Genomic DNA, 27,712 nt, shown 5'->3' on the forward strand with positions numbered 1-27,712 from the left:
GTGCCGGGGCCCGGCCCGGGGAGCCCCGCCCGGCCGCCGCGGGATGCTCGGCTGCGCGGATCTGTGCCGCGGCTGGAAGTGCGGCCGCAGGGATGAGGCCGAGGGGTCACGGCCCAGACGCGGCAGCCCCGTTCCAGGTGTTCTGCGAGGGCACGGCCGAGGGGATTTACACTTGGCGGGGACTGACCGCCTGCCCCTCGCTCGCACAGGCGCCCGTGGCCTCCACAAATCCGTGATGAGCCCCTGGTACGCCGCTCCCAGCGTCTGCCGTGGGTTATTTTAAGCTATGCTGCCCTAAATCCATAGGCCTGTAACACAGAAATGACTCACGGATTTTAAAGAGGAATGCTACCAGAAAGGCAAGTTTGATGGCTATCCAGTCACCATGTTTCGTGTGTTGTGTCTCCTCCAGGCTCTTTAAGCTGCACCTGGACTTCTCCCTCGTGTATGGGCAGGTCTGCGGAACACTTTGGTGTTAGGAAACCCTCCAGGGTTTGAGGGGCATTGCTTCAGTGCTAGGGAGCATAACTCAGAACCCTGTCCTTTTGTAAGATTACCTTCGATTTCTTGTCTGCAGTGGGCTCTGTACCAATGCAGATCTCACACTATATAAACGGTTTCGATTTGTTTTTTTAATCACTGTGCTTCCATTCATTTAATTGCAGATATTAAAAAAGAGCTTTTCCTTGCCAGGTTATTAATATCTCTGCTCTCGTGCAAATTATTGACAGAAAGTATTTAACAATACTTAATCGCGTGTCTTTGTGAAAGATGACAGTAAGTGAAATTAATAGTAAGCAAATGCTTCTCATTTAAGGAACATTTTCTTAAGGGAGAGGGAAAAAAGAAGCCATTGGTTGTTAGCAGCTCACTTATCACTCTCACCTTCTGAAAGGGAAAGAACATGTTTACATCTTCCATCTTCATGGAAGTCCTATAAGTTATCAAAAGTTTGTGAATTCGAGTACTTGGAGGACAGAGTCGGTGAGTAACTAAAGAGACAAACACATCAGGCTTAGGAAATACATGGAGCTGAAAACAGCAAGAGGCAGGGAGAGTGTTCATTTGAAGTTTGCCCAGCTCCTGCACATTTCTAGGCATCTGCTGCTAACCACGTTTAGAAAGCAGGAAACTGAGCTCAGTGGACCATTGATCTGAGCCACCGTGGCTGTTCTTATGTGCAGCGTAATCAATCAAAGCATCCCTCAGTGAGTCAGTAGCCTCCATTCACTAGGGAGTTTCAAAAGCTCAAATGACTCATAAAATAATTTGGCTTCCACTTACAAATCAGAATTTGGAGATACCTAATTCTGCAGAATATCTTTTCACATGGTATAGCCAACACAAAGTAGTAATTAGATGGGAATAGAAAATCCACAATTAAGTATTACTGGCTTATTAAGCCTTCTCTAGGTCAAGGCAAGAAAATATAGGAACACTGAAATGAGAAACAATTTGTATCATATTAATAGGTTAGTATTTTTCTTCCATTTTGCCCGTTACACAACTTCCATGCTTTTCAGCACATCTTCATTTTTATTAAAACCCGAATCTCCTGTGATTTCTTTTTTTCCAGCATCACTACTGAGATTAGTACTATGTAAAAACCTTTGAAGTGACAGATCAATTTGGGTGTGGTCAAAATACAGAAAATAACTGCATGCTATGTGTAGATTCTGCTCCAGAAATAACAGTAGTTGTTGTTGCTATAGCTATGGCTTACTGTCTTCTGTCCCAAAAATACATCTAAAAGATAAGAATACTAAAATTCAGAAAATAATAAACCACCAAAACAAGATGGTGTTGAAAATGCAGTTGGGAGATCCTTTACTACACCTGTGTTATGGGATTAGTAGTTTCACTCTCATATGGTGAAGAAACTAACAGAAAATGGATGGATATTTTTAGCTTTCACCAGTAACTCATGCCCAAAAAATGGAAAACCCAAAGTGGACCTGACACGTTGCCTAACTAGCATGCTCATCTCTGCATTATTTCAATCCCAGTCTTCCCTACCACTCCTGGGAAAACTTCAAATGTTATTTAAAGTCATTTTTATGACAGTTATAAAAGGAATGCAGAGAAACAGTATTTTACTTGATTACAGTTCCTGCACAGCATCTGCACTATTCAGCACTATAATTTTTCATATGCGTTGAGCTACGTTTCTTTACAGTAAGCAGGGCCAGCATTTCCTCTGTCCTCAGAAGACCTCAAGAAAGCCTTCTAAGTGCTGACTCAAGCAACATGGGCAGAGCCAGAGGATTGTTTGTGCAGCTGGTAAGCAGCGGTGGGTCTGTCAGCAGGGTGGGCAGCTTCCCACCCATCTCCAGCTCTCCTCAGCACAGCACCTTCATTTTAAAACCTGATAGTGTTGAAATACTTGCTTGGGTGAGTGGGGTTTGGTTTTTTCCCTGCAATACTAAGCATGGTGCTGCTGCCCTTGAAAGAATAATTACAGCACCTTGAAATGTAGGGCAGCTTTTTCTCAGCACCTTTGACCCTGCAGGAACACACCGTGATCCCAGGGAGAAGACCACGTATGGAATTTATCACAGAACATGCACGGCCTATATTTTCAGGTATCGTTTAAGAACACTCCTCATATCACAGCTTGCTAATATCTATCTGTTTCTTGCTAATATCTCTCTGATCCAAAAGGATCATCGAAGTCCAGTCCCGGGCCCTGCACGGGACATCCTCCAGGGTCACACCATGTGTCTGACAGCGTTGTCCAAATGCGTCTTGAATTCTGCCAGACTTAGTGCTGTGACCACTTTTCTGGGTGAAGAAACTACTGCTTAAACACCTCCATTTAAGCGCTTGAAAAGCCCACAATCCCGCTGCCTTCGTGCCGGTTTTGTTGCGCTCCGGAGCGGGCGCGGCCCGGGCTCGGGGGCGTCACCGCCCGGGGCCGAGATGGCGGCCGGGCCGCGGCGTCGCCTGCCCGCACCAAACATGGCGGCGAGCCCGGCCCTTGGACTACAAGTCCCAGCAGCGAGCGGGAGGGCGCGGCGCGGCCCGTGCGGGGTATGAGGCGGCGGCGGCGGGGCGGCCGGAGCGCGGCGGCCGGAGCTGGCGCTGCCCTGGGCTGACCCCCTCGGGGGGCGGCGGGGCTGCGCGGGGCCGGGAGCGGGGCCCGGGCCCGCCGTGAGGTACCGGGGTTGGGGGCGCTGGTGGCGAATGGCCGCCATTAGGCCGAGCGGGGCGCGGTAAACAGCGCGGCGTGGGGCGTGCTGCTGCCGCGGGTGGGGGCTGCGGGGCTTTGGGAGGGAGCACTTTCTTAGCGCTGTTCTGTAAAACAAGCGTTTCGGGGGGTTTGGTAAAGGAGTGGTGTCTCTTGGCAATGCTGTGGTGTCCGGGGAGGTGTTTTGTTTTTGTGTGCCTGCCGGACTACATCTGGTGCGCTGTGGCGGAAAAGGGTTATTTGAGGACAAGCGTGTTTTGTTGTATTAGTGATTTAGAGGGTGTCCGAAGGAGGGCACTGAAGATGGTGAAGGGCATTGAGGTGAATGTATGTGAGGAGCGGCCGAGGTTGTTTTCAGCCCGGAGGAGACTTAGGGAGACCTCATGGCAGCCTACAAGTTCTTTATGGAGGGAAGAGAGGGACAGGCTCTGATCTCTTCTCTGTGGTGACAGTGACAGAACCCGCAGAGCTGGTTTAGGCTGGATATTAGAAAAAGGTTCTTCACCTACAGGGTAGCTGGACGCTGGAACAGCTTCCCCAGGGAAGTGGTGACAGGACCAGGGAGCCTTTGGACAATGCTCTCAGGCACATTGTGTGTGTGTGTCTCAGACTCTTGGGGTGTCCTGTGCAGGGCCAGGGGTTGGACTCGATAATCCTTGTGGCTCCCTTCCAACTCACCGTGTTTTGTGATTCAGTGATTCTGTATTTTGGCTTACTTGCTTGGCTGAATGAAGCTGGGAGGTTCTCACTTCAGTGCAACTTCAGGCGTACCAAGCTTTGTTATCTTTTGCTTATAAGCTCAAAATACACCTTATTTAAACAGTGAGGAAGCTGAGATACTATTGTCACTCAGCCTTCCTTCCTGTGATTTTGTTGAGAGACAGATTTCTTTCTTCTTCTAAAGAAAAACAAAAATCCCCACCTTTTTCATGGCTTTAGTTGCTGAGCTGTGGTTTGCTCTTCTGGGAAAGAAATAAAAATACAGATTTAGTCTTAAGCCAGTGATAGTGATGCCTTGAGACTTAGTATCTTTATTTCCCTGTTGTGTTGGCATTGGGATTTGAGCCAAATCAATGTCTTTCCAAACAAAGTTCTGACTGCTTGCAGGAAGGTGGTCTTCCCATTCCTTACAAATAGCCTTATGATAAAGTTAATGCAGCATTTACCTTTTGTAAAGGCGATTCCTCTGAGCGCTTGAAAGATCTGACACTTGAATTCAACAAGGCAGAAAATAAAATGTAAATAGTTATTGAGATAGATAGGATTTGGTCACTAAAGGGCACTTGTAAATCTGAGGTGGGGGGAAAAATGCAAGATCACTTTGTCAAGTCCCATTTTGCATATAATTTGGATAAATGTTTAAATATCTTGTATATAAGTGTTTGAATAGCTTGTATGTGTTAACTTGTAGAGAAAGAGTATCTTGTGTAAGTCCTGACCAGAATGACTTTGCCTCTACAGCTTTCTACAGGCAGATGTAGTTGTGTGCCAGTAGTGAAACTTGTGCTTTTTTGGTAGACACTCCATGCTGCCCCGCAATGTGCAGAGGCTGGGCAGAGACTGGATCACCCACTGGAATGGCTCCCAGATACTCGCCTTGAACAGCCCAGTTTCCAGCTGTGTGAGATGGGCCGGACACTATCCTCCCTGGGCCTCCTTTCCACTCCCTATTTCTGCTGATTTTTCAGCAAACTGGAGATTCCCTCCACTTTTTGGACCTTGGAGGCAATTTCAGATCTCTAATTGGCATCTTGATAACTACACACAAAGTTGTTGCTTTCACCTGCCCAACCCCAGTATGAAATCTGAGGGAGAAGAGCCATTGACAAAGAAGAGAAGACTCGGTGGCCAGGATGATACTTCAACTCCTGAACAAGAAACAAACTTGTCTAATCAGAAGGACGTAACTTGTCTTTCTGTAGCACAGAATGAAGAAAAACATGGCAACAAGAAAGGTAAAAGATGCTCTTTGCTGATTTTCTGTGTTTATTTGTTATGCTAAGTACACCAAATGAATTAGAGTTATAAGCAGTGGTTCCTGCTCCTTATTGAGTTACTGTTTTTCTTGGCACCCCTCTCAGGAAAGCATGTGTTAAAAAGGGTTTAGTTATATAATGTTGTTTATTCTGCAAACTTGTATTTTGTGCTGTCGAACAGTCTACCAGAACTAGGTTCACTGCACTTGGCAGTAGAACACAGTCAGTTGTGTGAGGGATTACCCAACCTGGGGAGTCCTGAGCTTGGTTCTGACAACACTCTCTTATGTCTCTGTCACCAGGTCCTCTCTGTTAACTTGGAAGCTCTAAAACGCAAAAAGATTTGGCTGACTTGCTGTAGGGCTGAGCTGGGCTGGCAGTTGTATAGCTTTATTCCTTGTACTCTAACTGAGCTCATAAACCCTACTAGACCTGAACTGGTTTCTTTCCAGACCAGTTGAGTTATCTGTGACCTAGAAAACTGAGAATTAATGGGCTGAGTTTTAATGGTACTTGCTTCAAGTTGTTGATTGTGTTGATTTGTGTGATTTTGTTCTTAGAGCTGTATTCTGCCACTGGCATGTTGGCAAGTTTTGTGTCAGATCACATCTGACAGAGCAAGCAAGCACGTGTGCTTATCCAGATAAATACAGGAATAAGTGCAGAATTACCTACTGGACTCAGTAGCAAGCTTCCATGAAACTTCAAAATGTCTGTGTTAGCTTCTTACAGTTGCAATCTTGTACATCACATCCAAATATTTTACTGATTCTTGTGTGTGTTTACAGTTTTGTCTAGTGTGAGACAATTAGAGGGACACAGTCACAATTGTTGCCCTCTTGCATAAATCACTTCCTTAGCAAAATAAACTGGAAATTGTATTATGATTAAAAAGGGCAATAGATGCTATCAAGCTTCCCAAAGGGATTCTTGGACACAAATACCCATAAGGCTTAGAAACATCATATCCATCTTCAGGAGCCAAAGGAAGGGACTTTGCTTTGTGCATTAATTACTGAGTCCTTTCTTATTCCTGCTTGACATGCCTTTGTTTGAGAGTGTGGGTGGCATTGTGGTCCTTCCCAGTCACCCTTTGGAAGGTGATGCTAATTGAAGATACATTCTGAGGAGCAGGGTGGCTTCTCTCCCACTGTAGAAACAGAACTTAAAGCCTTGCTGTATTCATTGCAAACTCTGTAAAGTCCTGAATAATCTAAGCACAGCAATGAGAATCACTACCCAAACAGGACAGATGGTAACAGCTCTAGCTGCAGTCTGCCACTGATTGTGAGCACTGGGAACTAGACCTCAGCTTGCTCTCAGATGAGGTCACAAATAAAGGGTGAAAAGCATCTCTGTGTGTTTTTAAGTGGAGAAATATGTTTCTTACAAAGTAATTGGATGTTAATGATGGACAGATATGTTATTATAAATTTTCCTACTAATAGTAAGTATGAAATCAAAAACTGTGGAAAGGTGAAGGAAACCTTTTCAGAAGTTTTTGGTAATTCTGAGACTTAATAATTCCTTGATTTCTCAACTCACTAAGGAAAATTGGGTTCATTATTTGTTTTGGGATTCCTGTAGTAGACCCTGTTGCAGCTTATGGCTGAGTTTTACGGACTGTAAATGGGCTAGAGGTGATTGATTCCTGACCCTTTGTTAGTCATGGATAGAGAGATCAACAGGGTGCTCATATGCTGCTTAAGGAGTGTATCCCAGACTGGCATACACCGTCTCTGCTGAGGAGGCTGTGGCACAAGGCAGTGTAAGACTCTCAGTGGGCTGGATTTGGCTCACCAGTTTGGCAGCCCTTCTGCAGGAGCAGGGGGTGTAGTCTGATTACAACATTCTCCTTAGAACTTGCCCAATTCCCCAATTCCAAAGCAGTTGAAATCCAAGTCGCATAATAGTTTTGTGCTGTTTGTTTTGAGGTTGGAGTTTGTTGTTTGTTCGATTTTAAAAATTTTTTTCTCATGCTAATATACAATCCATCTTAAACAGAGGGTCTGAATCACTGCTAACTGAGTAAGCTTTTAGAATTATTTAAGAGATTTGAAAGATAAATAGTTGTCGGTAGAAGGATTTCTAAGAGCAGTAAGAAGTCACGTGGTCCATAACATAACTTTTTTCTGCTTCATCTGCTTTTAACAGGAACCATCAAAAGACACTGGGAATATTTCTGTCAGCAGAGCAAAACAATGAAAATCGCTAAAAAAAAAGGATGTGACCAAAGCAGTACAGGAAGTGAGGCAGCATTTGATTTTACAGTCATGTCCTACAATATTCTCTCCCAGAATTTGTTGGAAGACAACTCTCACCTGTACAAACACTGCAGGCAGCGATTGCTATTCTGGACATACAGATTTCCCAACATCCTACAAGAAATCAAAGAGCTGGATGCAGATGTGAGTAGAAAATGAGCATGTGGATAGTTCTTAAGAACTGATAAACTGAAGTAGCAAATTCTGCTACTCTGTACTGGGATCTGAAAAAACACTACTGTGGTTTTGATTGGCTGTAGAGTTTATTGTTTGTTTTTGAGGATACATAAATTATTGTAATTATAATCAGGAAGTCAGTAAAATTTTGCTTCAGTCATTTTCAGACCAACAAAAGTTCAATGATAGAATCCATCCTGTTTGAGCCAGAAAACAGTACTGAAAAAAAAATTGTATTAGGGAAGCCACAAAAAAACAGCCTTGTACAATTTGAAAAGTGCAGTTATGTTAGTACACAACCAGGAATCTGGAAATCAAAGTCCCTTTCAAGATCTTCCTTTCTTCCTAATAAATTTATACATCCTGTATGCATATATCTTTGCAATAACGTACCTTAGATAGCTTTCTGAGAGGAGCAGCTGCTGCCAGACCCTGGTAGATGCAGGTGCCCTTTCCACAGAAATAATAAAGGACATAGATTTTTAACTATTTCATTGGTTGGAACTGAACCTTAAGTGAATCAGAGATTTCAGAATGTTGCTTGGGATTTGACTCTCCCTTGAGACCTTGCATGAGCTAATGTCAGCTGGGCAAGTGGAATGTGTGGCTGCAGTTCAGGAAGCAGGGGTAGCTTGTTCCCCTTTGGGAGCTCAGTCCTTTATCCCAGTGGTGGTTGTAAATCTGTTAGTGCAGCTGGGGAAAGGATCACAGATGCTCACAGCTAGAGTTGGACTTGATGATCCTTGTGGGTCTGTTCCAACTCAAAATACTCTGTGTTTCTGTGAACTCACCTGAATGAATATTTTGAATTTGATCTTTGGTTCAGGTTTTTATAATACAGAAGTCTGTTTTCCACCCTGTAGTATGCCATTGGACTCTTCATGCCTTCTCCCTGAGCCTTCCCCTGAACTGCTGAGAATGTAGTAACAAATTACTATTTTGATTAAATTTAATCTCACCTTTGAAAAAGTCTGTCTGAAAAAGAGTGGGAGGAATTGGGGTCTTCTTCATAATCTTAGGGAGCATTTTCTATAGAAGAGTGAATTCTTTTGTGGGGCTGTGGAGTCAAAAAGCTTCTGAGTTTGTTTTTTTTTTAAATACCTGTACAGACTGGCCAACAGAGATATGCTGTAGTAACATTTTGATGTACTTACTAATATATTTTAATTGTAAACCTTTGCCTTAGGTGCTCTGTTTACAAGAAGTCCAAGAAGACCATTATAGAGCAGAGATCAAGTCAAGTTTGGAGTCCCTGGGTATGGTGAAACTCTTAGGACCAATACATTGTCTTCTTCCCTGCAGGGGTAACTTGTTACCCCTTTGGGAACTTAGTATTAGTTTCCTCAAAAAAAACCCCTCTCATAGATTATAGAATCAAGTCTATTGCCATCACATGCACCAATGTTGGGTATCCTCTTTCATAAATTCATCAAGTCCTCTCTCAAAACTGTCTTAGTCTTTTTTACCAGTATTCCTGTTGTGTACCTCCTTAAGGGCATGTTTTTTCTGCCTTGAAACCTTCCAGATTTCAGCACTGAATGTTATGTATGGTCACTACATATTCATTGGGTTTTTATACAGGTGCTGTCAGTCAGTCTGAATAGACTGTCTTGTCACTATCCCTCATGGGATTTTATGGAAGGAACATGTTGCTAAGGGTCGATTCCATGGTAGTTTAAACTGATCTAAATCTTCTGTGCCTTGCACCACCCTCCAGTCCCAGGGCCCTGCTTCTATCCTGGCACTGGTTCTTGTCTTGCCAGGAGGACATGGTGAAGGAGCAGCACTGGACTGTTATTTTTTCTTTTTTGATTAGTTGAGGTAGTCTAGCTCCCAGAATTCAGTGCAAAGAAGGGAGTAATGTGGCAGTACTGATTAAAATCCACTTGAAATGTGAAGCAACACTGTGAGGGCAAGTGAGCTTGTAGCTACTGTACAGGAGGATCTGGAGCTTGCTTTAGCTTTTCCTTTCCTCATCCCTAGCTCCCAGATGTGTGTCCAGCCCCTTATCCTGGGCTAGTTCTGGCACTCACTAGTGAAATCCAGCACAATCGTATCCAGACTAATTTTATTTTTCCAGGTTAGTCTCTGTAGACTTACTGAGTTAGCAGTAAGTGCCACAGGAAGTGGCAGGAGCAACATGGCCTGAATCTGGGAGAGGGGAATGGGAATCCCCTGTTTCAGCACTGGTGTGAGCTCACTATTTCACTAAGGTTGTACTTCAGGAATTCATATGGTCTGGGCAGGGCAGAGAACATTCAAAAATAAAAAAACTACATACTGTTTCAAGATCTAAATTCTTTTTCTTACATAGATAAAGAAACATCCTAGCGTAGATATTTGTTTAAATCTTGTTTAAATCGCATCTATATAAAATGAAGAAATTGGCAAATCACTATTTCTAGATGGACTTGCTTGAACTCCAGCTGTCATTTGAGAAGTGTCTCTGTTTCCTTGGTGAAAATTTGCCACTTGCTTCTCACTGGATAATTGCATAATTATGTAAATATGTTTGAGACCTTTGTTCCATGAATCATTTTAGACATTGACTAATGACTTAGCGTGATTAAGGCTTTTGATTGGTAATGCTTCTCTGGTACTACTCCTAAACCATTCTTGTAACATCCAGAAGAAACTTCAATGCACAAGGCCACTTTTATGTGCCTTATGTGGGTTTCTTTGTTTTGTTTTGAGTTTTTTCCAGATGAGGAGATAAGAACATGACTGGTATTTTAGAATATATAGATGTTTACACACTGCAAAAGGTAATGGACCACATTTCCTGTCCTGCCTTGCCTCAGCTCAGATTAGGTACTTCAGACTGGGGGTTGACTGTCACTTGAGAAAAGCAGCATGAGATTTTTCTGATTTTTTTTTTTTAAATCTCTGTTTATACAATAGTATTTTAAGTTCTTAATTGCCTTTCTTGCAGGGTATCACTGTGAGTATAAAATGAGGACAGGCAGAAAACCTGATGGCTGTGCCATTTGCTTCAAAACTTCCAAATTTAGCCTGATTTCCTCAAACCCCGTGGAATTTTTTCGCCGTGATATCCCACTCTTGGACAGGGACAACGTTGGACTGGTGTTGCTGCTGCAGCCCAGATTTCACTGTAAAGCCAATGCTGCCATCTGTATTGCCAACACACACCTGCTGTACAACCCAAGGAGAGGGGACATCAAACTGACCCAGCTTGCAATGCTCCTGGCAGAGATTGCCAGTGTTGCCTCTCAGAAGGATGGCTCCTTCTGCCCCATTATCATCTGTGGGGACTTCAACTCTGTTCCTGGCTCTCCATTGTACAGATTTATAAAGGAAGGAAAGTTAAATTATGAAGGACTTGCTATAGGGAAGGTAGGCTGTGCTTCTTACTTCTCACCAAAAAAGTGGTTAATGCTGATTAAAGAGAAATATTTGAGTGCTGCTGTGATTGTTTCTATTGCAGTGCTTCTCAGTGCCCTCTCTGCAGCCTGCAAAGCAAAAGTTACTGCGGTTAAATAAGCTTGGATATATTAGCTGTGCCTTAGGGAATATCCTCTCCCAGCAGTCTGAAAGGAAAAACTCACCAACAATCATTCCTGAAATGTAGTGAATCCACAGGGTGATTGCAACACTGGGTTTGGATGATTTTATCACTGTGTTTAAGTATCCCAGTCTTTAAGTAGGATAAAATAACCACTTAATCAAAAACCTACTGTGTGCTCTGTGGGAAGATGACTCTTACTGTAGATAAACTTGGTGGCTACAGTAATTGTAAAAGCAAAGCTGCAATTAGATGGTGAACCTCAACTGTTTAATGTTAAAAGATGTCTTGTTGTGAGCTCTTGTATGCAGCTGTTGGATGTGTCACATGCTATGTAATAGGAGTGACTGAACTACATAAAATGAGAAAACATGACAAAAAGATATCCCTGGTGGGTGTTCTTTGCTAGTGGGGACTTGATTGAAGCCCCCATTTGACTTGACTTGCTCCCAGAAGAATCAGCATCCTGAAGCTGAAGTGTCTGCTGGGTAGCTCTGTATGCTGAGCCATTGTTAAAGTGTCCTTGGAAGTGTCTCAGTGTCTCAAGAACTATCTGGAAAAACAGGGTACCTGCAAAGAACTTGCTAAGGATAAACAGAGTGACATAAAGGGCGTTATTTTTTCAGGGATTTGACTCATAAAAGTTATTCTGAGGGGCTGGGCCTTTTTCTTTAAACTTCACAAAAAATGTTCACTTACTTCAGGTTTGTTTGGTGGGGTTTTTTTGGGTTTTTTAATGAGATTTCTGTCTGAAAAAAGCTTGTGTTGTCTTTCTCAGGTCTCTGGACAAGAACAGTTTCCAAGAGGACAAAGAATCTTATCTATTCCAATTTGGCCAAAAAAATTAGGTATTTCACAAAACTGTGTATATGAAATAAAACATCAACAAAAGGAAGAAAATGCAGGTCAGTTTTTGGATTAATGAAATTTTGTGAATATCAAGTATCATTCCTGTGTTCTGTTTTAGTGGGGATACAACAGTGAGTCCTGAGCTTACAAAACTTCCTTGTTGGGCTCATTAGAGTGTAAAGTGATTTATTCACATGAACTTTGCAAATTTGAATCTTTATAAGTTAATAGTTAGAAATTTCCCTTCAGGAGTTGGTGTGTAATGTTTAAACTCCTGTGTTTGCATCCTGAAAGCCAGCTGTGCTGTGACTGGGAAGAAGGAGGTGAAGGAATGCAGCACATGGACATAGTGTGAAGCTGCATTCTGCCTCGGTGTTTATGAATTATAGTGTTGGCACTTCATGGAACAGTTGGGAAAAGCAAGTGATTCCTTGCTGAGTATGGCTGTATATTTTATCCACTGTTTTTTTTTCTTTGATAGAAAAAGCAATTTTGAATGAATGTGACATAATATAAAAGATTCTTTAGAGGGGACGTTACTAATGGAACAAAAGAATTTAATCCATCTTGGTGAATTGTATCTTGCCTGCTGCAAAAAATAAGTGTACTTAAAGATACTTTTTTTTTCCCTGTAGCTTTTCTGTTGCTCTTCAGAATTGGTCTCACTTATATCCTATTTTAAATGTAAATTGAATTTATTTTTATTTTGCAGGAAAAAAATTGGAAGCAGCAAAACCAGACAACACTCAGGAGATTGTAATAGCATCTGAAAAGTATGTATTGGGGAAAAATATGGAAGCCCTTGGCTGGTTACTCAAGGGTTGGCTTTGGTTTTAGACCAAATTTGTATCTGATTCCAGCTGTGGATACCTGATGATCACCCAACCCAGTCTGCCCTTTTGGCAAAAACATCATTGTTCATTTAGACCTGAAAAGGGTGATCAGAGAGCAAAATTTTCTATCTGGCAATAATGTCATGTGTGTTCTTTCAGGAACTTGCAGATGTTTTTTCAAATGAAAAAAGGTGTCAGCACTGTTTAGAGGGTACTTTCTGTCTGGTTATTAAAAGAATGCTTCTGGCATTTTTTGTCACTTCTTGACATAAACAGAACATCATCCACTGTAAGGACATTGTAAAAAACATGTGAACTTCAGTCTGTTTGCAGAAGCCATGTTTTAAGAAGAAGGAGAAGAAAAAAATAAACCAGTGTTGTCCAGCTGCTAAAGTACTGGCACTTCTCTCTTTTTATTGTTTTTGTACACTAGTTTATGGATGTAGTAAAAGCCTGTAATACAGTGTGAAACTGGAATGAAGGAGGGAAAGGAACTGGAAAGGTCATAACATTTTCCTTGTCATGAGTTCTGTGGAAGACTTTAAGTTCTTTGAGTCTGAGAAATGTGGAATATTATGGATTTGGTACTAAAACTTTCACTCAGAAGAAGGAAGCCATGGCAAGAATGCTGAGGAGGAAAATGTAACTGCTTTTTGAAAGCAAGAATCTATTTGCATTTACCAAACTGGTAAAGGCATATAAAGTAAGGCATAGAAGAAGGAAATTGCCCTAAATGTATGTATGGGATGTCAGGCTCCAAGTCAGCCATTTCTTACCAGAAGTGAGATCTTGTTATCGCAACTCTTGGTGATGAAAAAGGTATCATGGCATTTCTGAGAGAAGTAGATAACAAACAGGAAGCCCTGTCCTGCAGTTTAAATCCATAGCATGCTGAATTCTTCTTGTAGGGTTTTTCCCCCTTAAAAGGGATGTTGTGTAACAAAAGCAGAAATTACTGTGTGTCTGTGTTGTACCAACTGGCGTGTTTGTCTCTGATCTGAATCAGGCAAGGTAACGTGCTGATTTTTTTTTTAATTGCTTGGGTTTCAACCAGAACACATTGCAGCCCAGGTTTAAAATGCAAGATGAGGCAGGTACAGCTGAGGGATGGATGATTTGCAGAGATGATGGAAGCAAATGTCTGAGAGACAGAGTTCTTTTGCTGAAAGGTGCAGTTTTGCAGTTGGCTTTCAAGATTGAAAAGATAGGTGAGACAAGATGGGCTGAACTCAAGAGGAACACACAAATGATGGGGAGACAGAAAATGGGAGCCTGAGTGGAAGAAAGACGTAAGGATAGCCTAACTTGGAAGCTTGAAACCTCTACCCTGGGGTAGGAAAAAAACCTCAAAAAATCTGAATTTCCCTTTATGCTGAAGGGCCTGCTTAGATGGGTTTGTGTTTTGCTGCTTTCATATGAGCTGCTTTCATGAACATTTCTGCCTGTGTGTCAGGGAGAGATTGCTGACTGAGGACATGTGGATGCATACAGAATGTATATGGAATTGAAAGCTATCTATAATTAAAGTGCCAGCTAAGCCAGTTCTGATCAGCACTTTTACTTGAAAATGCTACTTGCATTTTGCCTTTGGAGTTTTAGACCTCTCACACAAAAGGCTATGGGACGTCTTGCAGGAGAGAAAAACTAGTTTGCACATCCAGATAATTAGTTTTGTTTTGTAACCAGGAACAATTTGGTATTTCTTCATTACTTATTCCTTCTTGGTAATATAAGAAAATAAAATTAATTTCTTTGATGTTTCTTTAGGTTGTCTTCGAAATTGCGGCACCATTTTAAATTGTCTTCAGTCTATTCTCATTACTTCCCTGAAACTGGGATACCAGAAGTGACAACTTGTCATTCCCGAAGTGCTGTCACCGTGGATTACATTTTCTATTCTGCAGCAAATGATGATACTGCTGCCCAGCCAGGTAAAGAAACCAACTTTTCATTTTCATAAATGCTAAACAGGAATATTTGTTTGCTGTTGTAAGGGAAGCGCGGTGATAATTTCATTTGTGTGAAGTACCTCAGAGGTTCGTGGTAGTGCTTTGAATGTCAGCTGTTACCTGAGAAATGTGGCTGGCCTTGCCAGCTCACCACAGTAGTGCCACACAAGGCAAACCTTTTCATCTGGCTGAACATTCCTGTAGCTCCTGTCTCAGCACCTGAGAAATACTGCTGTCAGTAATGCAGGCCAGACCTACAGCAAGGCAGTGTTCCCAATCACGAGATCAACAAGTGGTGAACAGCAATTTATGATGTGCATTAAAACTGATAAGCGAATCGTTTCCTGGCAATTTACTTCTCAGCTTTGTCTTGCAGTAACTTCTGCCAGGTAACACACTCTTGGCCTTTGCTCTGAGCACGGTCACAGCTGTCACTCTCTGGTTTGCAGTTGCAGCTAAAAGTCACCAGATGGTGCAAGAAAGTCGTGGTACCTCTGTGGGAATTTCATGACGGGTATCACAGTGTTTCTTCATCCTTTACTGCTCTGGGACTTGTTCAGTGGGTGCTTCTGAGCAGTCTGCTTTCCATACCCTCATGAGTTCTGTGTTTCATGCCATCAACAAACATCAGTGCAGTGCTAGCACATAAATGTCTCTGCAGAACTTGGAACAAAGAAACCCAGATTCTATTCTGCTCTGACTGTAGACTGCAACTGACTTTTATAAATTAACATTGTTTTCAGTATGTGGAGTGAAAATACCACCTTCATCTCTCTTAACTTGAAACTAGATTGTTAAAATTCATTGAGTCAATTGACAAAAGTCTTACTTGTCATAACATGCACAGTAAATGGTACCTTAATGTAAAATGGTGAATACAAAAGCTTTCACTGGAAAACCACCATATGGGAAGTATTTAAATGATTTTCGAATGCCATGTGATTTAATAGAGTGCATCCCTGTACAAAATTTAATCCTAATTCACCTGTTTATATATTTCTTGCACCATCATTGCTCTAGCAGAGATACAGCTTTTTTTTTTCTTTTTGCACTTGTATTTCAAATAGATTGTTCCCACGCCAGAGCACAGAATGGAACAAAGCTTGAATTTTCCAACCACTTTAAACTAGTATAGTTTTTATTCATGAGCTCTTAGAAATTAAGCCATTTGGATTTGGATTTTCAATTTTCTAATGACCTGCACCTCTGTATTTAAAGTTGCCAGAGTCTGTACCAAGTGAATTTTAAATGTGGTGTAGGCTCACTGAAATGAATGGAAAAAAACTATTTTAAAATATTCATGCTTTATTCTGTCATGTTTAGCCAAATATTTGGTTTACTATTCAGGATTTCCTGTAATCAGAGTTCAGTATCTATCTGAGTCCTGCAGAGCACAGTTTTGCTGAGTGTTCTGAGTGGTTTTAATCAGTGCATGCAGACCAAGCTATCTGTGGCAACAAACTGCTCCTTTGTAGATATGCAGGTGCTGTCCCAAATGATAAATTTGTCTCAAGACCTGGTGGACGTGTGCTCTAGCGCTGCCAAGAGATCTTTGCAGTAAAAAAACCTATTCTTTAGAGCAGCAAAGAGCTGCTGAGTTTTTAAAGGGCTGGAAAGGTGCTAGATGGCAAAGGATGAAGCTGTTGAACTCTGTGAGGAGTTCAGCTGTTGCTGGATAGTCCTTTAAAGTATTTCTTGGGAAACTAGTACCAGGTTCAGCCAGGAAGTTCTGAATTTGCTGAGAACTTTCACACAGAAAGTATTTCTGTCAAAAGTTGCAGCTGCAGTTTGTGCTGGTCCTGAAAGCACTCAGCTTGCCCAGCATCATCTGCACTCTGAAAGCAACAGGTAGGGTTGCTGAGTAGTTGTCTAACTTGAATACCATGAATTGGCTGGAAACAAACAGTTGCCATCAATGGCCCAGTGTCCGGGTGGAGACAAGTGGCATTTCCTCAGGGATCAGTACTGGGACCAGTGCTGCCCCATCCCTGGAAGTGTCCAAGGCCAGGCTGGATGGAGCTCTGAGCAACCTGGTCTAGTGGAAAGTGTCCCTTGCCCATGGCAGGGGGGTTGGAACCAGATGGTCCCTAAGATCCCTTCCAACCCAAAACCATTCCTTGTAATTGTGCAGTAATTGCAAGGCTGGAGTAAGTAGTGTTCCACTCCTGCATGAGCAGTGTGGTGTTTCACCTGGGGAAGGAGGTGGGGGTGGGTTTCTTAGGTAGTTATAGGAATAGGCAGCAGGAGATAATGGAGATCCTGTTCTTATGGTGAACAGTTAGAAAGGGAATAGAAAGCTAGAATACCTTCATCCTTATGAGCCAAAGTGTCTATAGGACCTGCCTGCTGGGGAACTTTATGCTTCAGGATACAGAAACCAAATGTTATGTGAACCAGTAATTCTGAAAAGATACTTAACTTCACAAGTCTCAGCTCTGTTTAGAAATGCTGTGTCTAAAGTAATGGACTGGATTATATGAGGCTTTTTCAGAGGAGTTAAAATGAACAAATAAATGCATTTTCCTTTTTACTTCTATTTACCCCTCTGTAAAATAGTGTCATTTTGAATACTTTGAGCTCTACTGATGAAACTCTACTCTGAGAGTCGTAAAAGAATTTCTGAACTTACTGCTGCTTTTGCATGGAACAGTAACAACTTTGGATTATTGCTGCCATACTGTTTTCCTCCTTCTACAACTGTATGAATGTGTGGTGTTTAGCCACACTGATGACCACTTCCTTTTGGTTTGTTTTTTCTAACAGGAGCAGAGGATTCTTTTTGTGGAGGTCTGAAACTTCTTGGCAGGTTGGCACTTGTAACAGAGAAAGATCTTTGGACTGTTAATGGTCTTCCCAATGAAAATAACTCTTCTGACCACCTGCCACTGCTAGCAGAGTTCAGGCTTATTGAACGGTAATATCCAAAGGACTTTTGGTGTAGGTAAAGTTCCCTTTACCTTCCCTCTTCCTGGGATGATTGTTTTTTAAAAGGTTAACTCAAGCACTGCTGGTCCAGTTTAAATTTGCCTGCATGCTGATCTGTTAATGTTGTGTAGACTTTTAAAGGGACTTATTTTTTTTTTTTTTAAATGTTTCATTTACTTTATGAAGTCTTTTAGGGAGAAAAAGAAAAGATTTTACATCAGCTTCCTCTTTGATAAAGGAAAACATCTATGCCAGACTCACAATGGCATTATTTTTCATGAATATGTTGTAAATTATTTTTATTGTAAATCACAGTAAAAAGGACTATTCTGAGAATTGTGTGTTTCTTCGAGCAAAGGGGAATGTGTTTATGTGCCTGCAGCATTTTATAATTAATTGAAAATAATGTTTTACTACAAATGTGCTCTGTGGACACTTCCATCTAACAGTTCTGCAAAGGAATTTACTCAGTGTCAGTGCAGAGGCTTCAAGATGGAACTTTCAAAGGAAGAAAGGCAAATATAGGCAAATATTTATGCTTTAAGAATTTGCTGGTTAAAATTCCAAGGGCTTAAATACAGGTAGCATTCAATCTTTTTAAAATATCTGAATCTTTTTTAAAATATCTGGAATAAAGCTAAGCTTAATGAGCACACCACATCACAGGAAACTTAACTGATCTGTTGTAGGAGAAAAAAAATTAGCCTTTGACATCTTGAGGTTTCATACATATTGAACAATTGGTGACAGGGTGGGGTTTTTTCCATTTAATTATTAAAAATGCCAAGTTGTATCTTGAAATGACAGATCCTGAGGTATGAAATGATCAAGGTTTTGTATTTACTCTCACTATGCATTCTGTGTAAAATACAAAGTTATTAAAAAAAACACCAGACTGACTGAATAGGAAACGTAGAGGGGCTGGAAACAATTCTTGTAACTCAGTCAAACTCCACATGGATGTGTATGTAGAACCAACTTTGAAGTAACAGAATTGTCTTTCACTGTAGTGCTGAAAAACCTGCACCCATTCAGACATTTGTCTCCCAGAAGCACTTGTGGAATTTTCATCTGTGTTCCCTTACTGCAGACAACTGGAATTACTTTGTGCTTGGAGAATAGTGCAGGAAGTACAGTGGTAGTAATAATAAAACTCATTGAATTAAAGAAGTTTCTTGGCATTCCATTATGAAATATGAGCACCTGCCAACATTCAGCTTCCATTGCTGAGAATTTGAAGAGGGGCTACTCTTGTTATAGTCATGGTTGCCACCTGTTAAGAGTTAGGTGGATGCTGAGGATTTCAAGCATCTGAGTAATCTCATAGATGTCAGCATACTTAGAGGCAACAGATTTCTGGGTACATCCAGGTTACAGCTAAAAATATTGTTCAGTTGTAGCAAGCCTTGTTAAGAGCAAGGACAAAAAAAAAGTAAGTCATTAAAAAAAAGACTACCATGATACTTTTATTGAAGTTTCATGCTGTGCATATAACAAGTGATGAGAAAAAGCCCAAAAAGTCATGCATGTTTTTCTATACTATTTGACCACTTTGCTGTCACTTGAACCACACTTAAGACAAATGTCATCATTAAGCAAGTTTCAAGAGAATATTTCAGCAGAACTTTAAACAAGAACCAAAAGCAATTTGTCAACACACCTCTACAGAATTAAAATGCTTCAGTATCAGTTAACAGAAAATAAATTGTGCTGGACAAGGGTAGAAACTATATACAACCATTATTTGAGCTGAAGTAAACCATGGTTTCATAGAAAAAACTTGCAACATATCAGATAACATTGTGCTATAGGATACAGCTGATCAAAAGTTTTTCCACATCATTTTATCCATGAGAAGTCATTAAAAAATTGTTTGGGTCAAAGACACTGGGCAGTACAAAGTTTGAAACCGAAACTCTGCAGCTGATGTCAAATTACACAAGAATTTCTACCACAAGAGTATTTCCCTCTCTTCAGCTTCACTCCTTAACCAAAAAAATCCTTACTGTGAACACAGGAGTAGAAAAGTTCGGAGGAAGAGGGATGGGAAAGGCCATCCTGTTACTGATATGGTAAACTTGGGTAACGAAGTGTCAAACTTTTGAAAAGATTTCTTGCTACAGCTTCTGAAGCCTTAATTAGTAGAAAGCCTTTCACTGGCTGTAGAAGGTTGCTGGGTCTTGGCTTTTTCTTCCTGTCCTAGGCAGGTGAAATTCAGTTTTTTGAGCAATGAGGTCTGTGTACAAGCAATTCTTTCCTTCTGTATTCATTCATTTTCTGGCTGACAGAAGTGCTCCAGGAGCTTAAATCATTCAGTTTGAATAAGCATTACTGTCAGTCTGCAACAGCATCCATTTTCATCGAGATCCCAAAAAGTAAGTGCCCAGGAGGGGAGGTACACCAGGCCCATGGCAGCATCATCTATGAACACAGCACAAAGGGTAGAGGCTGGACATGTACAATAATCCAGTTTATATTTAGGCACCTAATGAAACATTTCCAGGAATGCAGCACTCGAATGCTTCCAGAGAACTTCACTAAGTCGAATGGTGAACCCCAGGCGAGTCTGTCCACATCACTTGAGAACACTGCTGTCCCTCACAGGTCTTTAGCCAAGTCTTACACCAAAACAGCTGAGCAGGGAGGAAGCAGACAAGCTTGATTTTCATCTATTTCAGCCATACTTCCTTGTTCAAGTCGACTAAGCAGTTGTTACTACAACACATGTAGGAAAATTCCCTGCACAGCACAGCAGAAGGTTAATTTCAGCCTGCCATGCCTGATTTAATAAAGGGTGTCAAGGCATCACCATCTGAGACTGCTCAAAGACAAGGTTCAAATTTGCACATAAATGTGGAGGGAAAAGCACACAGACTCAGGTTAGCAATTCCCACAGTTTTTCCATTATTCCAGGTAATACACATATGAGAAAAAGCTGACTTGTCTCTTGTACAAAACAGCAATCTCTATGTTTTGTGCTTCGGCGGTGTAGTTCAGAAAGACTAAAAGCTCGTGACAAAAGTATAAAAAAAATTATGAAAGTTTAAAAATCCATTATTCATCAATTATCATTTAAAAAACCTCAAACCTCGTATCTTGCCTAACAAGATGTCAGTGTTAAGAATACACTTGCATATTACTTAACATCTTTCGGCAACATGCAGAAAATAGTACAGGTGGCAGTAAAACATCCAGTGCTGTTTTAATACTCCCAGTAATGCTGGGAAACAGTACAAATTAGTTAGAAAACAATAATACTGACAGTTTTGCATATCTATTCAGTCTACTGAGGTAATATTGATACTTCAAAAACTTAGCCACTTCTGCACTGCTTGCTTTTATTGCTGAAGTAACGATTAATAGTGAATATTATTTTTTTTTAATTGCACTGCACCCCAGCACATCTTAATACTAAGAATATGATTCATTAGTTATTCCAATGCTACCACCCAGCACAGGGCCAAGTTCAATTAACACTTGTACAGAGAAATTATATTTTAAGAAACTCACACCACTGGAGTCACCTGCTACATGATGGGAGATAAAAAAATCTCATATCCTGGCAAATCTAATTTTAGGTTCTCTTCACTGATGCCTTTTCCATAAATTGAAATAAATACTGCCACCAAAAAATATTACCCCCTATTTTCTAGGTCAAACTTTTATTGTGGGAATACATAAGTTAATAACTAGTCCCATTCCTTCTTCCTTCCAAGGGAGTGCAGGTAAAGTGCAGCAGCAGGAAGCCCTCTGGAGTCCGCGGTGTGGCTGTGTCAGATGCGGAGCTGGTAGCCCACCTCGTTGAGTGTCGCCAGGTCTCCTTTCTTGTCCAGCACCGCCGGCCTGCGCACAGGGGAGGGAAGAGGGCGCTGCTCACCAGGTGTGGAGAGCACAGCAAGCACACAGGGAAATGCTTGCCTCACAGGAGGCCGGACTGAACTAATGCTAATGCTGGCATCTTAAGCACGATCCTGATAGATCTGCTACAGGAACTACCGTGAAAGAGCTATCTGCTCTATGTCCAGTGAAGGACAAGCTGTGCCATGCTGGAATCCAGAAGCCTGAAGAACCCCCTCCTCCTGACTTGAGAGAAGGCCTAAATGAGTAGCTAAGACTAGACACATGCCACCTGTCATCTACCCTGGAACAGGACTCCAGCTTTTAGAATAAAGCAAACAGTCAGGGCCTCTCACATGGCCACTGCATGTTGGTCTCCCAGCCTCTCTTTCCTGGCTGCGTCCGTGTGAAGGGCTGGAGCCCACCAAACAGAAAACACAGGATGGAACTACCTTCAGTCTCCTGGCATCCATTTGCCTGAGCCATCACACGCACATGGATGCTGTTAGGCTATTTAAGTATTCCAACCAAAGTTCTCAAACCAAAACTATCCATCTGATTTATAGTCTGTGGAAGCTCTAATCTGAGAGTTTATTGCAGGCTCTTGGCTGTTTTCACACTAAGCTGTCTGCTTTTCTAAAGACAGACATTGTTTAAAGCACACATTTCTCTAGTACTCCGTAGCACGTCTGCTTCCCTGCAGAAACACAGCTAAAGCCCCAGTGCTACAATGGGATGCTGATCATGGCTTTCAGCTCCTCAGCCCTGGTTTCCAGCTCTGTGCTTGCTCTTTGCTCACTGTGCAGCAGATGTGACCCTGAGTTTGCTTAGCCAAGCTGGCGCTTATCTCCCCGCTGCAGCTGCCAGCCCATTCCCACTGGAGCAGCTCAGGGCAGGCAGCAGGGCCCCCGGAGAGGCAGCAGTGCCACAGGCAGGCTGAAAACCAGGGAAAGCCCAGCCCTGCCTGTGGCACACACCAGGGAAGAGCTGTACTGCTGCAGCCCCAGCAGCTGGGGGTGTATAGCTCACACATGTGCAACAGAGCCCCCAAAATACTTTTTAATTCTTTGATTCAGTAAGGATTTTTTTTTTTTTTTCTTAACTGCTAACACCAGATCCCTGCTGAGAATCTGTACAGCATTTGAGAGCTGCAAACATTGCTACAGACAGCTAATGCTCTTCTGCCTAGTGGCACATTGAATGAAACCTGTTTGCCACTTACCTAAGCACCTCTCATAATAAGCCCACCATCCTCACTGCAGTACTGCCCTGCACCATGCCTCATGTTTGTCTCAGTTTAATTACTTCACAGAAGTGAAGCAGTCTTCACTGGTCTCTCTCACATGCAGGAAGGGATCACACTTAAAGATATCACTGCAGGCTAGTTTGCATTTTTCCACATTATTCCCTCAGAGCAGATGGGATTTGACTAACTAGTAAACAAGCTGCATCCCTCAGAGCTTGTGTAGGAGCCAGAGACCAGCAAGAGATAAACTGTATGAAATTTCCAATGTCTTCCCTCCCTCTCTCCAATTTAGGGATCCTCTTCACACCTTTTTCTCCCTCCCTTTAATTAAGGTCACAATATGGTGTTAATTAAAGCATGCCTGGATGGTAGAACCTTCTCTGTTTATGCAAGAGAGATGGGGAGTCACTGTACACCCGTGGTGTTCCACCCATCCACACTTGTAGCTTTTAGCTACAGACAGACTGTCCTCCGTAAGTTTTAGGAAAAGACAAAACTTGGACCAGAGGTACCACAGATCCCATTCTCCTTGGCTGGCAAATATATGGTCATATGCCAAATGTGCCCTCTGAGGTGAGGGGCTCTGCTTTACTGGCCCATCAGAGCACACCTCCAGTCCAAAGCACCCTGACCATGAGCAGGTGAGCAAGCTGTGCCCAGTTGCTGGGCACACAGTATTCATGAGCTGTCTGCACTGGAGCTGCCTGATTTTACACATCCTAATGTCATCCTGCCCCCTTGCTCACCCTGTTAAAAACAGACTAGCAGAATTTCCCTTTCAGCAGCTATGCTGTGCTGGAAGCAAACAAGGCCAGTGTTGCCATGCCACTCACAGAACATGAAATTGGAAGGAAATAGATCTGGTGAGCTGACATTAAGGAGCAGAGATTCTCCAGGCTACTGCGTGACCCTTCCTTCCAAACTCACAGCAACCCTCCAGCTCCAAGCACTCGCAATGAGTATGAAACACCACACTGCCTGTTCCAGCACAGGTCTGCAATTTACAGCACCCTTCTGCTTCGGGACTTCAGAGGATGGGCAAGTGGACACACTAAAGCTTCAGACTTAGCAGATCCACACCACTCTATCTACATCCTGCAGGATCACACCAGCTGTGGGCTGAGAGCACATGAACTGCTGCACAGCTCAGTTAACAAGCTGCAATTTGACCACATCAGGCTCCTAGGCAGGCATGTACTGGGTACTGCATTGCCACCTGTTCTGCAATGTGCCCCACCTGCCTTGCAGCTGCATTTCCAGGCTAAAAGGCTACTGTGCTGGCAGCCACCACTACCATTTACCTAATAAACTTGAAGGGACAAGGATGAGAAGTTAAACATTTGTGGCTGTGAAATCCTCCTCCATCCTTAAGTGCAGTTTCAGCCCTTCTCCTCCAGAAACAATCCAGCCAAGACACTCTAGTTCACCACTCCACACTGCCTTCAGTGGGAGATTTCTCCCAGCAGGCCCATATAATTTTACTGTTGATGAAACCCAGGCTGTAATAACAGCTTGTCATCAGCAGGTGAAGCCTTTCAAATTAATGTGTTATTCAGCCCCTGCCAGCTCACACTGGAGCAAAATACTTCTTTCCCCCTCCCCAGCAAGCTCAAGAAAGCTGTAATTACAGCATGTGAGTAAGAGATCCACAAAGAAACAAAACACAGATAAGCACAACCATTCTTTAGCTAGGATTCCAGCCTAAAGCCTAGCAAACCTGACTCTTTCCTATTCTGTGTGTAACACAAAGGCCTCTCACTCCACCAGGTTCTCAGAGATCCATCAGTATAGAGAACACCTCATTTCTCCTGTATTTCTCACCTTATGTCAACTGCTGCATGTGCTGGGATGTGTCATTCAGCTCATCCCTGACCAGGGGATGCCATTCCCCCTTCAGGGCTCACAGCTCATCACACTGTGTCTGGGTCCTGCATCTTTCTATCAAGGTGACTCAGGGCTTATTTTAGAGTTACATATAATCTGCTCTTGATACAGACCAACAGAGCAGAACCACTGAGCAGGTAACAGGTGTTGAAGCCACTGCAAGGCCACCTGTACACTCCCTGTCTTTCTGTCCTGGAAAAGCAAAGCTGCCAAGGAGAGATCAGTCACTGAGAGCAGCCACATGCCCAGCAGCTCTTTCAGGAAACCACCTCAACTGGAGAGTCTCCAAGCCCAGTGACACTCACTCCTCTCCAGAAATACTTGAGCCACTCCAGCAACTACAGAAGCACTATCAGAAACTCAAAAATGAAACTGTTCCTCAGAGAGAATCTAGGAGGTAAAGAAGCCTGAAGCAGCTGAGCCCATTACAACTATAATTATCTATGCACTAAACAAGGAGCTCAGTGACGAAGCCCAAAGTACAGCATCGTGGACTGAGTGTGAATGAACATGTAAAAATAAAAGCTTGCTGTGAAATCATCTGCTGCTAACGTATTCTTCAAGTTATCTTTAGAAAGTTAGTCTAACGTCTTTGTTAGCTGCTTTAAAATAAATAAATAAGTGCTGAGACAGTAGTCTGGGAGCCTATTTAAAAAGCAATGATCATAAATATGTGACTAATCTGGGTTACGTATAGTCTTTCACAGTTGTCAGCTTCCTGGCATGGAGCACTACAGCTACATCTCAGCTCTTCCACATCTAAGGCAGGGGAGTCTGAATTGGCAGTGGCTGTAAAAGGCCTGTGGATCTGGAAGCACAGTTTTATCCATTTAGAGGTATTGCATCCATCCTTCCCCACACAACTAAAGAACTCTCAGCTATGACATACATGGAAAGTGTTTTTTTTAAAAGGTGATTAAAATCAAAAGAATACAACTCAAGTGATATCAGTTTGGAAAGACAAGTGTACTTTTCCACTGTCTCTGTAAGCTGCACAGTCCAAGGACCCTGCACTGAGGGAGCAGCAGGAAGCACAGCAATGCCAGGACATCAGCAGTGCCAGCAGCTTCTGGAGCCTCTCTGGGAACTAAGGCACCTGGTGCAGTTTTCCTGTATGTGCCAATGAGCCAATGGAAGTTTTGCACAGCAAAGTAACATCACCCCCCTCCCTGTCTGCCCCAGCAGGGATGGTGGCAGGAATACTCACGATTTATCTCTCCTGCAGGCCCGTCTCTGAGGGCTGCCCTGCCTCCGGCGAGGGGACAGCGACTTACCCCGGGGCCTCTCCTTCATTGGAGAATGGGCACTTGAGGGTTTCAGAATCTGTGAGAGATGGGGGAGGGAAGGAAGTGGCCTTCAATAAAGGCAATGATTCACTGCAAATAAAAAAATTTAAATAAAGGGCCTCATACAGTAGAAGGGATGGCACACAAAGAGCCTTCAGTCCCTTGGGGCTTATTCAAACCCTGCCCAGGTTAAGAGGAACTCAAAGCTGTTATCATGTGATAGCTCTTTAGGGGCCCCTGCAAAAATTAGTTGGTGTCACCAGTTCAGTTCCCAGCTGAATACTGTCTCATCCACGGCATTCTTCAGAGCTGGCAGCAGCAAGAGATAAGAAAAATGGCTTTGAGCCTCCGCTGAAAGAGACTCAGGCAGCCAAATCACCCTCTCCAGCTTTTCTCTCAACAAACAGAGGTGACCATCTCTCAGGCTGGCAGCTGAACTCTGACAGTGAGGCTTTTCAGCTGGAGACCTGGCCCCCATCCTCCAGGGCCTCCAACATCAGGGGGCCATCAGCACTACACTCACTCTCTGGACTGCTCTAAAGACCTGCTCACAGTGGAAGCCCTCTCAATTCTGTAGTAACTCGAGGGAAAGATCAGATGCAGGGCCTTCAGCCTGCAAGGGTTCAGGGCTGTGGTCCTGGCCCTGAGGCACTCACCAGAGTGGACCCAGTGCTACAGCTCAGCACACACAGAGAGCTGGTCCCTCTATCAAAAGCAAGTACAAAATTCAGTAAGTCATCCACACATATGGACTTCAACTCCAGCCTGCTTCAGCTGTTTGCTCTCTGGATAGTACTACAAGCATATGAACAGAGAAGGAGAAAAAAACCCCAAACTTAATTACATCACTAATCAAGCCCATATGCTTCAGGTGATAGCATGGTACAAAGTGGCCCTCAAAACTCCTTGGCAGGGCAGGAGAGATGGCAGAACACTGGGTCTATGACACCACTGGCAAGGCTCACCCCAAGGTCAGGGCAAGGGGGCAGGTGCCTTGGCCAAAAGGGCACGTGGCTGCTACGTAGGAGCCGTCCTTTAGCAGGGAAGGGGACGAGAACCCAGAATAACTTGGACACGATGCCACATATCTCTCCACAAGAGCCAGACCCATACTTAGCAACACACCTGCTCTGCTCTCGCTGCTGGCAGCCAGCTGGACAGGCACCAAATCTGCTTCCACCGTGACCACAAACAGCTCACTGCCCATGCCAGGCTCAGAGGCACGGTCAGGGACACCCCTCGTCCCCAAGGGCAGCCAAATCCTCCAAGCCCCTGGCAGCCTGCCCTGTCTCCCCATTGTTTCCCAATGAGCTCTTCAGTCCAACCAGCCAGCAGGGAAGCACCAGTCTGTCAGGGAGTCCCTTTACTCGCCTTTCCCACGTAACCTACTCTGTGATTTAGCTGAGGGTGGTGGACATCAGCCCCAGGAGAGACAAGCACTGACAATGTCCCATGGCAGCTCCTGCAGCTCAGGTGGAAAACACAGACCTCCCTACCTGTGACCAGGCCACTCTTCCCAGCAGTTCCAGCCCCAGCCACACTGAGATTCTTCCCAGCCACCTTCTTTTGGAGTCATTGAGGAAAGCAAACTGGGCAACAGCTCCCTGACAGCCAGGGACAAATATGGGTTTAAGTGTTTCCCAGGCTAAAGGGGAGATCCTTCAACTAAACAGCTGTAAGGGCCTGAAAGCACACCAGATCCTGGGCAAACAGCACTGAGACAGATGCAAGCACCTCCCCAGCACACCTGATACGTGTGGGACCTCAGGCTGACAC

General features: G+C 43.1%; 2 protein-coding genes across 10 annotated transcripts in view; one reads left to right on the forward strand and one right to left on the reverse strand.

Moving 5' to 3' along the window:
- The first annotated feature begins 29 nt into the window (after positions 1-29).
- Positions 30-18,850, forward strand: ANGEL2 (angel homolog 2). 9 transcript variants are annotated; one of them, XM_033054348.1, is made up of 10 exons: positions 619-2,280; positions 2,510-2,582; positions 4,706-5,142; positions 7,318-7,571; positions 8,791-8,860; positions 10,537-10,958; positions 11,906-12,032; positions 12,689-12,749; positions 14,577-14,740; positions 17,522-18,850. In XM_033054348.1, the coding sequence occupies exons 3-10, from the start codon at positions 4,713-4,715 to the stop codon at positions 17,674-17,676; spliced, it is 1,683 nt and encodes a 560-aa protein (XP_032910239.1). In that variant the 5' UTR covers positions 619-2,280; positions 2,510-2,582; positions 4,706-4,712; the 3' UTR covers positions 17,677-18,850. The 9 variants fall into 9 exon arrangements, with proteins under 9 accessions (XP_032910236.1, XP_032910239.1, XP_032910238.1 ...); XM_033054345.1 differs by lacking the exons at positions 619-2,280; positions 2,510-2,582 and adding an exon at positions 30-359; XM_033054347.1 differs by lacking the exon at positions 2,510-2,582.
- A 278-nt stretch (positions 18,851-19,128) lies between these two features.
- VASH2 (vasohibin 2) overlaps positions 19,129-27,712 on the reverse strand; it is a 33,642-nt gene continuing 25,058 nt past the window's right edge. Inside the window, exons 6-7 of the mRNA XM_033054352.1 lie at positions 25,858-25,973; positions 19,129-21,526 (exon numbers count right to left, since the gene is read on the reverse strand). Of these exons, the coding sequence (XP_032910243.1) occupies positions 21,457-21,526; positions 25,858-25,973 (186 nt within the window). The 3' untranslated portion in view covers positions 19,129-21,456. The remainder of the gene's footprint in view (positions 21,527-25,857; positions 25,974-27,712) is intronic.

This window comes from Catharus ustulatus, chromosome 3 (genome assembly GCF_009819885.2).
Source record: "Catharus ustulatus isolate bCatUst1 chromosome 3, bCatUst1.pri.v2, whole genome shotgun sequence".
NCBI lineage: Eukaryota > Metazoa > Chordata > Aves > Passeriformes > Turdidae > Catharus > Catharus ustulatus.

Coding starts and splice junctions, on each gene's coding strand:
- ANGEL2 (XM_033054343.1), top strand. CDS start 3,184: ATGGCCGCCATTAGGCCGAGCGGGGCGCG. Junction 7,572..8,790: donor TCAAAGAGCTGGATGCAGAT/GTGAGTAGAAAA, acceptor CCTTTGCCTTAG/GTGCTCTGTTTACAAGAAGT. Junction 10,959..11,905: donor AAGGACTTGCTATAGGGAAG/GTAGGCTGTGCT, acceptor TGTCTTTCTCAG/GTCTCTGGACAAGAACAGTT.